This window comes from Oncorhynchus masou, chromosome 30 (genome assembly GCF_036934945.1).
Source record: "Oncorhynchus masou masou isolate Uvic2021 chromosome 30, UVic_Omas_1.1, whole genome shotgun sequence".
NCBI classification, from domain to species: Eukaryota; Metazoa; Chordata; class Actinopteri; order Salmoniformes; family Salmonidae; genus Oncorhynchus; species Oncorhynchus masou.
Window position 1 is genome coordinate 60,896,347 of NC_088241.1, and position 16,827 is coordinate 60,913,173.

Sequence of the window (16,827 nt, forward strand, 5' to 3'; positions counted from 1 at the left end):
TGTTTCAGTTCATTTATTTGTGTGTGCGCGCGCGCGTGTGTGCGTGCGTGCGTGTGTGCGTGTGTGTGAATGGAATAGTTGCGTTAGAAGGGAGATACATCCGTTTAAGCCATATCCCATTGCAGATAATGAGCGCTGTAGGTTTACCCTGTAAAGCGTCCTGCCTTGATCGGGTCAATAATGTTGCCTTTTCCCGACCCGCAGCCTATGTTCATGTCATCCAGTGGTTCTCTCAGTCTCACGCGTGATTACCCGATTTAGTAGCATCATCATCTAAACAGACAATGCCGGCCCACCCATCCCATCCATCCAGTCATGTTCAACCCCGGCAGCGTCCATGGTATGGTTCGATTGCCTCACCACCGCTGCTAGAAGCGCGCCCACGCTGGCGTGCGCCATGATTGGCCGCAGTCCCTGTCGGTCATTTTAGCATCCCCCTACCGCCCCTCTGCCCTGCACGTCTGTGGTGGCATCACAGAGCACAGACCCGCATATATGACATACCATAATTCGTGGGGTTTGTGGATGCATGCCAGAGCGAGCTAAAAGCAGATTCTGAGATACCCTGGACAGCGCACATTCTGTCTCCTCGAGCCCACCTCTCTCTCCCTCCAGGGTAACGTGCCTCACAATCTCAACGCTATTTGACCTTCGCGGTACAAATTACAGGGCTTTCTACATCCAGCAAAAAGAGATGGTAAGCACACTACACATATCGGCTATACTGTCGGCATTTTGTATGGGCGTCAACTGATGTTTGACACAGGTGACAACACGATCGAAGGGAGATAGACTACCTTTTGGGGAAATAACTCGGATTCGTGTGATTGTCTGAATTTTCATTGAATTATTGGAAGTCCTGTGTCAGACTTGAATTAGAGGCACTATCAGTGTTTTTATACTTGGGAAAGTTAAGTAACAGCAAGGAATGTGCAAATGATGATGGTCAGGCGATGGGAAAGTGCAAATTGCAAACTCAATAGTTAGCTACACATTTATTATGCCGGAATTGATTTTGTTCACTGCAGAAGGCTAAACATAGAAATAGATATTATCCTATATTGTAGCATGTTATTGCATGGTGCAAAGATCATATGCATTTTAATAATACATGTATTACTATGTGCAGTGTGCACATTATGATAAAACCTAGTGCTGCGCTATTAACCCGGTTATTTTTCGTTTTTAAACATCTAATTGACCAATGTAGGTTAAATTATTTGAATCTCATTTCTTTATTTTTTTCTGTGCACTCATTGCACAGTTTCTCTAGATCAAGCAAGAACTTTGCGATGTTGTAGGGAGTTGTAGTTTCTAATAGGCTAATATTCTACATAGTTTATTGCAGAAAACGTGGTAATTAACTACAATGATCATAATCCATTGTGTGCCTACTTATCTGGTCTGTGTTTCTTTTAGCCTGCTACATAAAAGAAACAAGAATGAGCCATCAAGAGGGATAGAGAGCAGTTGCATCGCAAGGTATCTCTACCTGAAAACACATGATCTAAGTGACTGATAGTTGGCATTCAGCAGTCATAAAAGTATGCCTTATTTACTTTGAAGAACTACTAAAATAGTGATTTTGTCAGACAGCGTAGGCAGCAGTTGTATAGAGATGAGATGATGACTTGGAATTAAGTAATAAAATAATGATATAAAACAAATGTAATATACACAACAACTGAAATATTTTAGTAAAGTAATGTGAATAAATGATGGTCAATAAGTGATAAGCAGTAATGGGCAGTCACTACCATCATGGGACTTTTATTCATTGTTTTATTCTGTGTTGTTACAGCATTCAACCCACATAATGCATAGTGCATTTATTTACAAAATGTATAATCGAAATCGAAACTGTCATTAAACTGTCATTATTTTTTAAATATTTGAACCGAAACCGAACCGACCTCAAAAAGCACTAATCGCTCAGCACCATTTAATACCTACAGTATTCAACCCTTTATTTTTTTCAACGTCTATAGAGACGTTGTCTTTTTTTACTTCGTCAATACCTTGCAATGTCTGGCTTGTTGGTCCCTTTTAGTAGAGTGCTTGTGTCAGCAAGAACCAATTCTGTTCTTTAAAGAGGAAATCTCCTTCCTTTTCCTCCAATCCCAGTTAATCCTAAACTGGCCCTTCTGGCTTGACCACAAATCCAGTTTTTTTACCAATACCCTTCCCCATTTCATTTCTTGATCGTAAATATTATGAACTAACAAATTGGGCTAACGATAACCTTGTCAATGCCAATAGAGAAAATCTTAGAGGAATACTTAGTGTAGGGAGGGATACTGTACTTAGTGTAGGGAGGGTTACTGTACTTAGTGTAGGGAGGGATGCTGTACTTAGTGTAGGGAGGAATAATGTACTTAGTGTAGGGAGGGATACTGTACTTAGTGTAGGGAGGGATACTGTACTTAGTGTAGGGAGGAATAATGTACTTAGTGTAGGGAGGAATAATGTACTTAGTGTAGGGAGGGATACTGTACTTAGTGTAGGGAGGGATACTGTACTTAGTGTAGGGAGGAATACTGTACTTAGTGTAGGGAGGAATAATGTACTTAGTGTAGGGAGGATACTGTACTTAGTGTAGGGAGGGATACTGTACTTAGTGTAGGGAGGGATACTGTACTTAGTGTAGGGAGGAATAATGTACTTAGTGTAGGGAGGGATACTGTACTTAGTGTAGGGAGGGATACTGTACTTAGTGTAGGGAGGGATACTGTACTTAGTGTAGGGAGGGATACTGTACTTAGTGAAGGGAAGGATACTGTACTTAGTGTAGGGAGGGATACTGTACTTAGTGTAGGGAGGGATACTGTACTTAGTGTAGGGAGGGATAATGTACTTAGTGTAGGGAGGAATAATGTACTTAGTGTAGGGAGGGATACTGTACTTAGTGTAGGGAGGGATACTGTACTTAGGGAAGGGAGGGATACTGTACTTAGTGTAGGGAGGAATAATGTACTTAGTGAAGGGAGGGATACTGTACTTAGTGTAGGGAGGGATACTGTACTTAGTGTAGGGAGGAATAATGTACTTAGTGTAGGGAGGGATACTGTACTTAGTGTAGGGAGGGATACTGTACTTAGTGTAGGGAGGGATACTGTACTTAGTGTAGGGAGGAATAATGTACTTAGTGTAGGGAGGGATACTGTACTTAGTGTAGGGAGGGATACTGTACTTAGTGTAGGGAGGAATAATGTACTTAGTGTAGGGAGGGATACTGTACTTAGTGTAGGGAGGGATACTGTACTTAGTGTAGGGAGGAATAATGTACTTAGTGTAGGGAGGGATACTGTACTTAGTGTAGGGAGGATACTGTACTTAGTGTAGGGAGGGATACTGTACTTAGTGTAGGGAGGAATAATGTACTTAGTGTAGGGAGGGATACTGTACTTAGTGTAGGGAGGGATACTGTACTTAGTGTAGGGAGGGATACTGTACTTAGTGTAGGGAGGGATACTGTACTTAGTGTAGGGAGGATACTGTACTTAGTGTAGGGAAGGATACTGTACTTAGTGTAGGGAGGGATACTGTACTTAGTGTAGGGAAGGATACTGTACTTAGTGTAGGGAGGGATACTGTACTTAGTGTAGGGAGGGATACTGTACTTAGTGTAGGGAGGGATACTGTACTTAGTGTAGGGAAGGATACTGTACTTAGTGTAGGGAGGGATACTGTACTTAGTGTAGGGAAGGATACTGTACTTAGTGTAGGGAGGGATACTGTACTTAGTGTAGGGAGGGATACTGTACTTAGTGTAGGGAGGGATACTGTACTTAGTGTAGGGAGGGATACTGTACTTAGTGTAGGGAGGGATACTGTACTTAGTGTAGGGAGGGATACTGTACTTAGTGTAGGGAGGGATACTGTACTTAGTGTAGGGAGGGATACTGTACTTAGTGTAGGGAGGGATACTGTACTTAGTGTAGGGAGGGATACTGTACTTAGTGTAGGGAGGGATACTGTACTTAGTGTAGGGAGGGATACTGTACTTAGTGTAGGGAGGGATACTGTACTTAGTGTAGGGAGGAATACTGTACTTAGTGTAGGGAGGGATACTGTACTTAGTGTAGGGAGGAATAATGTACTTAGTGTAGGGAGGGATACTGTACTTAGTGTAGGGAGGGATAATGTACTTAGTGTAGGGAGGGATGCTGTACTTAGTGTAGGGAGGGATACTGTACTTAGTGTAGGGAGGGATACTGTACTTAGTGTAGGGAGGGATACTGTACTTAGTGTAGGGAGGGATACTGTACTTAGTGTAGGGAGGGATGCTGTACTTAGTGTAGGGAGGAATAATGTACTTAGTGTAGGGAGGGATACTGTACTTAGTGTAGGGAGGGATACTGTACTTAGTGTAGGGAGGATACTGTACTTAGTGTAGGGAGGGATACTGTACTTAGGGAAGGGTGGGATACTGTACTTAGTGTAGGGAGGGATACTGTACTTAGTGTAGGGAGGATACTGTACTTAGTGTAGGGAGGGATACTGTACTTAGTGTAGGGAGGAATAATGTACTTAGTGTAGGGAGGGATACTGTACTTAGTGTAGGGAGGGATACTGTACTTAGTGTAGGGAGGGATACTGTACTTAGTGTAGGGAGGAATACTGTACTTAGTGTAGGGAGGGATACTGTACTTAGTGTAGGGAGGGATACTGTACTTAGTGTAGGGAGGGATACTGTACTTAGGGAAGGGAGGGATACTGTACTTAGTGTAGGGAGGGATACTGTACTTAGTGTAGGGAGGGATACTGTACTTAGTGTAGGGAGGGATACTGTACTTAGTGTAGGGAGGGATGCTGTACTTAGTGTAGGGAGGGATACTGTACTTAGTGTAGGGAGGGATACTGTACTTAGTGTAGGGAGGGATACTGTACTTAGTGTAGGGAGGGATACTGTACTTAGTGTAGGGAGGGATACTGTACTTAGTGTAGGGAGGGATACTGTACTTAGTGTAGGGAGGGATACTGTACTTAGTGTAGGGAGGGATGCTGTACTTAGTGTAGGGAGGGATACTGTACTTAGTGTAGGGAGGGATACTGACAATCTGAACCAAAAGCTAGTAGTTATAACAGAGTATCTGTTTGAAGCTAGGCCGGGTAAAAGAAAGACAAAGAGTAGACTAAAGACAGCCAGGTGACGAAGTAAATGATTGGAAAACAACAGAGGATAGGTTTTATAACTACACCTACTACACAACAAGCTAGTTCTTTGAGGGCAACATAGAATGACATGCATGGGTACCAAAATGTATGAAAGTTACTTTTCTTACAGTCTTTCGAGACTACTCAGCTGATTTGGTTCTGGGTGCTGAGATTACATTTCTCATTGATATATTACAGATGTAGGGTAGGATCTTAATTTGAGCAAGTTTGATACAACAGGAAAATAATCCTGCAGCAGCAGGAAATGTGAATTATTATGTGGATTATAATTAATGGACATTTTTCATTGGGGCAAATCAAGTCTGTAATTTCAAAGAGCAAATTACAAACTACAGAAGCCTTTTTAACCTCAAATACTACAAGTTTGACATTCCCCGCAACAGGGTGATCAAATTAAAATCCTACATCTGTATTTGAAAGATGGTTATCCATAGTAAATAAAAACAATATTTCCAAGATTTGCATGTGCTCTGGCTTTCATTGCTGGCTCTCTAACTAAGTAGCCAGTCCTGTATGTCTCTCTGTTGGCCCATAGACCTAAGGGATAGTTTAAACTCTCAGCTCAGTTTAATGAGATAAGGGACACTAAGTGCCCCTGGACATGTACAGGACAGGAGATGCCAATATGGTGGCACCAAAGAGCTGAGGACAGGTCACAAATTGTGCTTGTCTCCTCTGCGTCAGAAACCCAACACCCCATAGCGTATCAGCTTTGGTCTGTGTCGGCCCATCTCCTAAAGAAGGTGGAGGTAGACTGTAATGTCAATATGGCCCCTACCGCTTGTCCCCCCCAGGTCGCCCTTCCGACATTTTGTTACTGCAGAACGCGGTGGCCTGGATCAATAAACAGTAAAGCTCTTGGAAATGGGGGACAAATAGAGGAGAGGCATTTCCCCTAGTGACCTTTTCTCCAGTGTCCCAGTGTGAGAGATAGAGAGATGGAGAGAGAGAAAGAGAGAGAGAGAGACAGAGAGATGGAGAGAGAACGAGGGCGAGAGAGAGAGAGAGAGAAAGAGAGAAAGAGAGATAGAGAGATGGAGAGAGAACGAGAGCGAGAGAGAGAGAGAGAGAAAGAGAGAAAGAGAGATAGAGAGACAGAGAAAAAGAGAAAGACAGAGAGAAAGAGATAGAGATAGGGAGCAAAGAGCAACACACCACTCCCTGACATTATGTATAGGATACCGGTTACTGTGGCTCGACAAATATTGTGTTGGCTGACCAACATATACAATATGAACATAAGCCACTTCCAACACCTTGCAGCAAAGGCATTTAGCCAGAGACAATAATGTTTGTAAGAAATAGTCTATTTTACATTTAGCAGACACTATTATCCAGAGTGACTTACAGGAGCAAATTAGGGTTAAGTGCCATGCTCAAGCACACGTCAACAAATTATTACCCCACTTAGTCTGCTCTGGGATTCAAACCAGCAACCTTTTGGTTACTGGCTCAATGCTCTTAACACGCTTAATCGCAAGGCTACCTGCCACCCAAATTTTGGCAATTGCTTAATAATAGATCGGATTTATTAAGTGCTTTTCTAAAACCCAAAGAAGCTTGAAGAACAGGAGTCGTCATTGAATCTGATATAGACCACTTTTGAGATGTTTTTTGATGCATTTGAGGACCTTGTTTTATTTGTAATTCACTGCATCTAAAATCCAACTGTTTACATGAAAAGTGGCTCTATAATGTGATAAATGGGCTCTTTAATGTGATATATAGGCTCTATAATGTGATAAATGGGCTCTATAATGTGATAAATGAGCTCTTTAATGTGATAAATGGGCTCTATAAGGTGATAAATGGGCTCTATAATGTGATTAATGGGCTCTATAATGTGATTAATAGGCTCTATAATGTGATAAATGGGCTATATAATGTGATGTACATTATTTTGTTAAATGGGCTCTATAATGTGATTAAAAGGCTCTATAATGTGATAAATGAGCTCTATAATGTGATAAATGGGCTCTATAATGTGATAAATGGGCTCTATAATGTGATAAATGGGCTCTATAATGTGATGAATGAACTCTATAATGTGATAAATGGGCTCTATAATGTGATACATGGGCTCTATAAGGTGATAAATGGGCTCTATAATGTGATAAATGAGCTCTATAATGTGATACATGGGCTCTATAAGGTGATAAATGGGCTCTATAATGTGATAAATGAGCTCTATAATGTGATGTACATTATTTTGATAAATGCCATACAAATGGACATACGGTGACACACAGACACATTTATTGCAAGTGACTTCTCTTCTCTTTTTTTAACTTTCAGAACCATTTAGAAAGTTTGGACGAGCGGTTAAACGCGCTTTTTTACTTCCTGTTTGAAGACAGAGGTATGTATTTTCCAATTGAAGACTGCAATGTTTGTTAAAACTACAAATGTGGTTGTCAAAACTACAAATATGTCTGCTCAGACGACAGAGTAGCATCAACTGATGCGTAACTGACATTACAGAGTCCTTCAAAGCTCACCTCACGCAGGAGAGTAGCGGTCTAGGTACACGTCGGTGTGTGTAATCAGATTGACCCATCTGAATACTACCAATTCCCATTAATTAACTTTTAACACATTTTACAGTACTTAGGGATATACCTGTGTTATTAAGGTGTAATAACCTATGTAATACCTCTATGATAGAGTAGTAAATAGCCAGTTATGGAGTACACATTATTTTATATAACCCTACTATGTGAATACCTATACACACATACCTGGTCCAAGGTAAGTTATGATAGAATTGTTGCCTTGAGGTCGTGATAGAAAGTCATGTCTTAGGGAATTACTTTTATATGGAGTTCTAGAGAATAAACGTTTGGGATTCCTTCCTGTCAAGCACTGTCATAGCCTTCTACTGCATTCTAATTTGTCAACAGTTATCTTTTGGTTTTATCAATGATTGATATTATTGATGTTATTGATTATTGATATTGTACTATACTCTTGAGAGAGATTGCAAGTAAGCATTTCATTGCACCGTTTATACCTGCTGTGAACTGTGGACATGACAAATACAATTTGATTTGTATTTAGTACATAAACCATATAGGCTACGACAAGGATTTGTAATCGTATGAAAATCATGAATAACATACTATATATTTTTTCATATCAGTTCAAGCAGAGTGCAATGTTAGATCTTATTGCTAAGGACAGGTTGAACAGTAATGGCTTGAATAATGGAATGGCATGATGATCCCAACACTGATTGTTCACTGTGTTCTCCCCTCTCCACTTAGACTCCAGGGTACGAGGATGGCTCCTGTTGGACTCATATCTCCCCACCCTCTCCCTCACCATCCTTTACCTCCTCACAGTATACCTGGGATCAAAATACATGAGGAACAGGCCAGCATACTCACTCAAGGGGGTCTTACAAGTGTACAACTTCTCTGTGACCATGCTCTCCCTGTACATGCTGGTTGAGGTAAGTTGTTCTAAGACAAACCTCAGAGGTCAGAGAGATGTCTGAGTCGGGGATATGAGTGCCTTTATACCCTGGCTCGTGTTCATTAGGCATCAAACGGAAGAAACAGACTGACAGGGAGAGACAACCTTGACTTCTCCAATAAGAATAGTATATTTTAATTTTCTGTTGCAAAACATTTTGAAACGTTTTCTGTTGCGTACCCCAATGAACATAACCCTGGGAAAGGGCATCTGTAAATGGAGTGCGTTAGGGACAGTACAGTAGGTGTAAAGAGTGTCTGTTAGGGACAGTACAGTAGGTGTAAAGAGTGTCTGTTAGGGACAGTAAAGTAGGTGTAAAGAGTGTCTGTTAGGGACAGTACAGTAGGTTTAAAGAGTGTCTGTTAGTGACAGTACAGTAGGTGTAAAGAGTGTCTGTTAGGGACAGTACAGTAGGTGTAAAGAGTGTCTGTTAGGGACAGTACAGTAGGTGTAAAGAGTGTCTGTTAGTGACAGTACAGTAGGTGTAAAGAGTGTCTGTTAGGGACAGTACAGTAGGTTTAAAGAGTGTCTGTTAGTGACAGTACAGTAGGTGTAAAGAGTGTCTGTTAGTGACAGTACAGTAGGTGTAAAGAGTGTCTGTTAGGGACAGTACAGTAGGTGTAAAGAGTGTCTGTTAGGGACAGTACAGTAGGTGTAAAGAGTGTCTGTTAGGGACAGTACAGTAGGTGTAAAGAGTGTCTGTTAGTGACAGTACAGTAGGTGTAAAGAGTGTCTGTTAGTGACAGTACAGTAGGTGTAAAGAGTGTCTGTTAGTGACAGTACAGTAGGTGTAAAGAGTGTCTGTTAGTGACAGTACAGTAGGTGTAAAGAGTGTCTGTTAGTGACAGTACAGTAGGTGTAAAGAGCATTACTCTGTCAGACAAGTCCAAAGGCATCTGTCTTAGTAACATCCTAGTTTTATACATCTTTATTGGTAACATCCTAGTTTTATATCTCTGTATTAGTAACATCCTAGTTTTATATATTTGTATTTGTAACATCCTAGTTTATATATCTGTATTAGTAACATCCTAGTTTTATATATCTGTATTATTAACATCCTAGTTTCATACATCTGTATTAGTAACATCCTAGTTTATATATCTGTATTAGTAACATCCTAGTTTTATATATCTGTATTATTAACATCCTAGTTTCATACATCTGTATTAGTAACATCCTAGTTTTATACATCTTTATTAGTAACATCCTAGTTTTACATATCTGTATTAGTAACATCCTAGTTTTATATATCTGTATTAGTAACATCCTAGTTTTTATATCTGTATTAGTAACATGCTAGCTTTATATATTTGTATTAGTAACATCCTAGTTTTATATATCTGTATTGGTAACATCCTAGTTTATATATCTGTATTGGTAACATCCTAGTTTAGATATCTGTATTAGTAACATCCTAGTTTTACACATCTGTATTAGTAACATCCTAGTTTTTTTTATTAGTATCTGTATTAGTAACATCCTAGTTTTATATATTGTATTGGTAACATCTGTATTGGTATCATCCTAGTTGTATATATCTGTATTGGTAACATCCTAGTTTTATATATCTGTATTGGTAACATCCTAGTTTATATATCTGTATTGGTAACATCCTAGTTTTATATATCTGTATTGGTAACATCCTATTTATATATCTGTATTAGTAACATCCTAGTTTTACACATCTGTATTAGTAACATCCTAGTTTTACATATCTGTATTAGTAACATCCTAGTTTTATATATCTGTATTAGTAACATCCTAGTTTTATATATCTGTATTAGTAACATCCTAGTTTTATATATCTGTATTAGTAACATCCTAGTTTTATATATCTGTATTAGTAACATCCTAGTTTTATATATCTGTATTAGTAACATGCTAGTTTTATATATCTGTATTAGTAACATCCTAGTTTACATATCTGTATTGGTAACATCCTAGTTTTACATATCTGTATTGGTAACATCCTAGTTTAAATATCTGTATTGGTAACATCCTAGTTTAAATATCTGTATTGGTAACATCCTAGTTTTATATATCTGTATTGGTAACATCCTAGTTTTACATATCTGTATTGGTAACATCCTAGTTTTACATATCTGTATTAGTAACATCCTAGTTTTATATATCTGTATTGGTAACATCCTAGTTTAAATATCTGTATTGGTAACATCCTAGTTTTATATATCTGTATTGGTAACATCCTAGTTTTATATATCTGTATTGGTAAAATCCTAGTTTGCACATCTGTAAACATCCTAGTAACAAGTTGTGCAGTGGTCCAGATGCTAGATCAGCTTAGATTCCAGGCTAGGTGAGATGGTGAAGTTAAGTCAAGTGAAAGGTGGTGCACACCAACAGTTTAAGACGGAGGATATGTTAGAAACACATAATGCAGTAGAGACTCCTCTTCAACTCTGCGCGTGACTAAACTAATGGCTTTCTGCCAGACCCCTGATTCAAACAGCTCTTATTCACTCCCCCTTCACAGTAAAAGCCTGAAACAAAGTTCTAAATACTGTTGCCATCTAGTGGAAGCCTTGGGAAGTGCAATCGGACCAAATATACACTCTATATTGGATAGGCAATCATTTATTGTTTGCACGTTTAGTCCAGTAATCTAGGTAGTCTAGCGGTTATGGGTGTTAGGTCAGTTACCAAAAAGTTGCTGGTTCATGTCCCTTAGGCTGACTAGGTGGAAAAAAATGTCTATGTGCCCTTGAGTAAAGCGTTTAACCCTAATTGTTCCTGTAAGTCACTCTGAATAACAGTGTCTGCTCAATGACTAACATGTAAGTGGAGTTGGCCTAAAAACATATAAAAATGGTTTCACAGCTGGAGCCTCGTCCTAGACTGAAAATTATGCTCAATTGTGAATCTCCATTGAAAGTGTTTTTCAATAGAGCTTGGTCTATGTATGAATCCTACACTTGTGCACTACATACATTCACTAAAACGTAGAGAAAGGGCGAGAGGGAGGATGTATGCTGTCGTCTGAGAATAATGACCTCCAAGCAGTGAGATCTATTTAAAGAGCACTTGAGCACAGTTAGGTTGCGGAGAGCAGTCATATATCCCTCTTTGTGGAAGTTTATACAGGGGTGACCGAATACCATTACAACTACTCACTGGGTTAGACTGACAGGGCAGAGAAAGGCAGGGAGGGTCGGGCTACTGCCTCAGCTCATTCAGTCAGGACAGGGATACAGATGTGTGTGTGTGTGTGTGGGGGGGGGGGGGGGGTAAAGGTGTGTGTGTGTGTTAAAGGGAAGTGGTGCATGACTGTGTGTGTGGTGGGGGGGTGGTGAGAGTTATACTGTGACGTTGACCGTGGCGTTTTGGTTGCAGCTTGTCTTGGCAACCTTGTCGGCAGGCTACCGTCTGCAGTGTCAGGGACTTCACGAGGCAGGGGAGGCCGACCTCAGGGTGAGTAACACTGTGTGTGTGTGTGTGGTGACTCCTTCCCACCCTCTATCCTTCCTCAGTAACACTTGTGTTGGGCTCTGCTGTCTACTCCATGACTGGCCTCTGAAAACCACTGACATAGAAATGCAGAAGTCTATCTAATGAATAACACAAACCTACTCCTAACATTTTGAAGAAAGGAGTCATGTCGTGTTGACTGTTGTTCCCTTACTACTTATTAGAAAACGTTACAACCATCTAGTTAAGAAATGCAATGTCTCCTGCACTCAAATGTCAAGTGTCTCAACAGATGCTATCATTGCTATGTTTGTTCATATTGGAGGCTCTCGTTAACTGACTTGCCTAGTTAAATAAAGGTTAAATAAATAAAATAAATACAAATACAGTACATACAGTATATGGAGCTCGTATAAATCAGTTATTAGTGACTCAAGTCAAATATGCTGAAGCCCTTGCTGTGTAGCCTCGGACAACCAGCCTGGTCTCTGATACACGGATTATATTGTTCAGTATGGAGAATGATTTATGTCAGCTGGCGAGATCAGGCTGGTTCCACAGTGTGAGGAAAGGCTAGAGGTCCAGCTTTCCCTGGGAAAATAGTGGTAGTAGATCTGTGAGTACCATCACATGCTGTTACCTCTTACAACTTCAAAGGGAATGGGTTGTATAATATATTTCTGTCAGCTGGTGTCCACAAATGGCATCCCCCCCATCCCCCATCTTCTGCACCCCCCCCCCTAGTTTGAAAAATATATATATCTGAATGTGATAACGTAAAGCAACATATGCAAGAATACAAATGTGTAATTTTTAAAACACAAAGAGTTAATTACAATGTATTACAATTAAATGAATTACAATGAATTACATAACTTAATTACAGTTACATTAAAGAATAATAATGAATATCCACTGCCGCACAAAAATATTTAAATTACATCTTGGTCACATTTCTTTTTTTGTTTTTTGTTTTGTTGAGGGTCATAGTTACAGACACGATCATGAAAGGGAAGTTGATTAAGTACTTGCCATATTACTGCACAGTCCCCTACATGCTCTTCTATAAACTCACCAGGTAGCCAAGGTGCTGTGGTGGTACTACTTCTCCAAGGTGATTGAGTTCCTGGACACCATCTTCTTTGTGCTGCGGAAGAAGAACAGCCAGATCACCTTCCTGCACGTTTATCACCACGCCTCCATGTTCAACATTTGGTGGTGTGTTCTGAACTGGATCCCCTGTGGACAGAGTAGGTCATACCCACTTCCACCTACATCACTGTTAGAATCAAAGGGACTCGATTGATGTAAGAGCGAATCAGTAGGGGGCTTTGGGCGTGGTATAGGCAGAGACGAAAGAGGGAAGCAAGACATCTCACTCGCTCCTTTTTTCTGGTTCATATACAGTCAATGAACTAAGCAGACCAGACCATAAAGATATATAGAAGACTCATCTTTGTATCTGTGCCATTATAGCTTATGTGACAGTATGGGCAACGCCATTGAGGCTACCTATATTTTAAAGGAGTCCATTTTCTTCTTCACGATTGGCTGATCCCTCCTTATGACCCGGTTGGACTCCAGCTAATACGACCTTTTAGGTCTCTATCATTCTCTATGGACCAGACCCAGCTGCTAATGTATTGGTGCCTATGGGAGAGCCAGCTGCTTAAGTAGACCGGAAAAAAAAATATCTATGTCAAAGGGCCTGAGTGGGACATCTTCATTTATCCACCATCTTTGATATAGGTTGACGTTAGGGTCAGATTTAGATGAGAGCTGAAGGTTGATGTTCTTCCTGTGGAAATGTTCTAACACCTATTCTTCAATGTTGAAGCCCAATGGGGGTAGTTGTTATTTTTCTGATTATGCCAACGTTCTTCAAGCAGGGCTAAGGCACTGCATCTCAGTGCTAGGGGTATCACTACAGGCCCTGGTTTGATTCCAGGCTGTATCACATCCGGCCGTGATTGGGAGTCTCATAAGGCAGTGCACAATTGGCCTAGCGTCGTTAGGGTTTGGCCAGGGTAGGCCGTCATAGTAAATAAGAATTTGTTCTTAACTGACTTTCCTAGTTAAATTAAGGTTAAATAAAAATGTAATGGGGCCTCCCGGGTGGCGCAGTGGTCTAAGGCTGGTTGCAAATTGCCACCAGAGACTCTGGGTTCGATCCCAGACTGTCACAGCCAGCCACGACCGGGAGGTCCATGGGGCGACGCACCATTGGCCTAGCGTCGTTCGGGTTAGGGAGGGTTTGGACAGTAGGGACATCCTTGTCTCATCACGCACTAGTGACTCCTGTGGCGGGCCGGGCACAGTGCGCACTGACCAGGTCACTAGGTGTACGGTGTTTCCTCCGACACATTGGTGTAGCTGGCTTCCGGGTTGGATGCGCGCTGTGTTAAGAAGCAGTGCGGCTTGGTTGGGTTCTGTTTCGGAGGATGCATGGCTCTCGACCTTCGTCTCTCCTGAGCCCGTACGGGAGTTGTAGCGATGAGACAAGACAGTAACTACTAACAATTGGATACCACGAAATTGGAGAGAAAAAGGGGCAAAAAAATACAAATATATAAAAATAAAAATGTAATAAATAAAGGGATCTGCCCCTCCCCCTCATGAGGCCGGCAGCAGTGTCATCTCATCCCAGCAGGCCATATATAACTACACCAGGAAGAAGCCCAAAACCAGGAGCAAACTCGAGTGAGCATGTCCTGTCCTGTTATAAAATAAACAACTTTAACATGTCCCTGCTACAAGCAATTTACAAAATATGTCTCATTATTTTTCTCACTGTAGTTGTGTTGCCTTGGTGACAGACCAAACTGCTGAATTTCAATGTGAAAGGTTTGTCAAGTATGTCAATCAATAATACATTTGTCCCAAATCTTTTTTCCAAGGTTTCTTTGGGCCGACTCTTAACAGTTTCATCCATGTGTGTATGTACTCCTACTATGGCCTGTCCACTATACCCTCCATGCAGAAATACCTCTGGTGGAAGCGCTACCTGACTCAGGCTCAGTTGGTGAGTACACCGGTTGCAAATTCCTCTCATGAAACGAGCGCTCATAATCAATCTCGCCTGTATGATCTCACTTGAACAGTGAAGGGAGCTACTCTTCTAGTCTAAGAGCAATGGCCTACATTAACCATAGACATGGGACAATAAATGCCACGCATGTTAGAGTTATAAGACCCCTGACGGAGGGGTTCCGCCTTTTTGCTCTCCGTCTGTCTCAGATCCAGTTTATACTGACCATCACACACACCCTGTCTGCAATCGTCGTCCCTTGTGGTTTCCCTGTTGGATGCCTGCTCTTCCAGTTCTCCTACATGGCCACCCTCGTCATCCTTTTTGTCAACTTCTACGTCCAGGTACAGTAGCGCCTTAACCTTCCCATGAACTCTGGATTAAAACTGTGTTCTGTATAATAGGACACGGTAAAAAAAAAAATGTGTCTAAAATTATTGGAAAAGTCCACAAATACGACAATGTTCTTTGTTACGCTAGGGATTCATTTAAAGGCATGTCTGAATGTTTATGTTGATTCTTCAATGGTCGAAAGTTGACCGATTTTATCCCAGACCTACAGAAAAAGACGGCCAGAAGAATCCATCAAGTCCAGTCGCCCAAATGGCCACTCTGTCTCCACCAATGGCACCAGCTTCAAGAAGAGAAAGTAGTATTTGGACCTGGTTGTCAAGACAACGACCTACTTCAACAACCACCAGAATCTATACATGTCGTGACACTACTGCTAAAATGCTCCAAAACAGGGATAAGTTTCAGTATGCATGTTGCGTTTTTGTATAGAAACCTTTGTACTTAATTTTTGTATTAAATTCTTTATTTGGTTTCCTTGGAGCTTGACAACATATGCGTAACATACTGTATGTACAGGAATGATGCGCTCATTTCCTTTGCACTTTCAATTGCTGAAATGCAAGTGTGAAAACTCCATCCATTCCTTACCACGCAGTAACCTATGCAATTCATAGTTTATATTCTCATAGTGTAAAAACCTGAATACAATCAGCAATTTCCACGATACTTTGACAATTTACTTTGCTATTTCTTTATTGAATATAGCCCATGTGTACAGTGTGTACTCATCAAAAATATCAGTCCAGAGCATTCACTGAAATCATTGTTAAACTAAAGATGCCTTAGAAACACTGCAGATCCTTATACCTGATGTATCACAATGTATTTGAATGTCTTCGTTTACGGGTACAACATGTGCTGGTAAACATGACTGGGTGACTGGGTCTTTAGAAAAAGCAATATTGAACAGGCTTTCCTGACGACTTTGGTAGACTTTATACATTGAGAAATGCAACCACTGATCAATATCTTTGAATGGCTATCGGCAAACAGACAAAATAAAGGTACTTCAAAAAAATAAATGAACATGGTCTGCCTTGCTCTATGGCGACGAACCACGTCCCTGAAATTCATCAGCCATGATCTTTCAGCTATGGATGTGTCAGCTATCAGCTATGGATGTGTCAGCTATCAGCTATGGATGTGTCAGCTATCAGCTATGGATGTGTCAGCTATGGATGTGTCAGCTATGGATGTGTCAGCTATGGATGTGTCAGCTATCAGCTATGGATGTGTCAGCTATCAGCTATGGATGTGTCAGCTATCAGCTATGGATGTGTCAGCTATCAGCTATGGATGTGTCAGCTATGGATGTGTCAGCTATGGATGTGTCAGCTATGGATGTGTCAGCTATCAGCTATGGA

At 40.8% G+C, this 16,827-nt stretch overlaps 1 protein-coding gene across 1 annotated transcript; it reads left to right on the plus strand.

Annotated features, from left to right (window-relative positions):
- The first annotated feature begins 472 nt into the window (after positions 1–472).
- LOC135522902 (very long chain fatty acid elongase 2-like) lies at positions 473–16,485 on the plus strand. Its single transcript, XM_064949593.1, has 8 exons — positions 473–697; positions 7,474–7,537; positions 8,442–8,629; positions 12,007–12,084; positions 13,160–13,331; positions 14,979–15,103; positions 15,319–15,453; positions 15,664–16,485. The coding sequence occupies exons 1-8, from the start codon at positions 695–697 to the stop codon at positions 15,760–15,762; spliced, it is 864 nt and encodes a 287-aa protein (XP_064805665.1). The 5' UTR covers positions 473–694; the 3' UTR covers positions 15,763–16,485.
- The last annotated feature ends 342 nt before the right edge of the window (positions 16,486–16,827 follow it).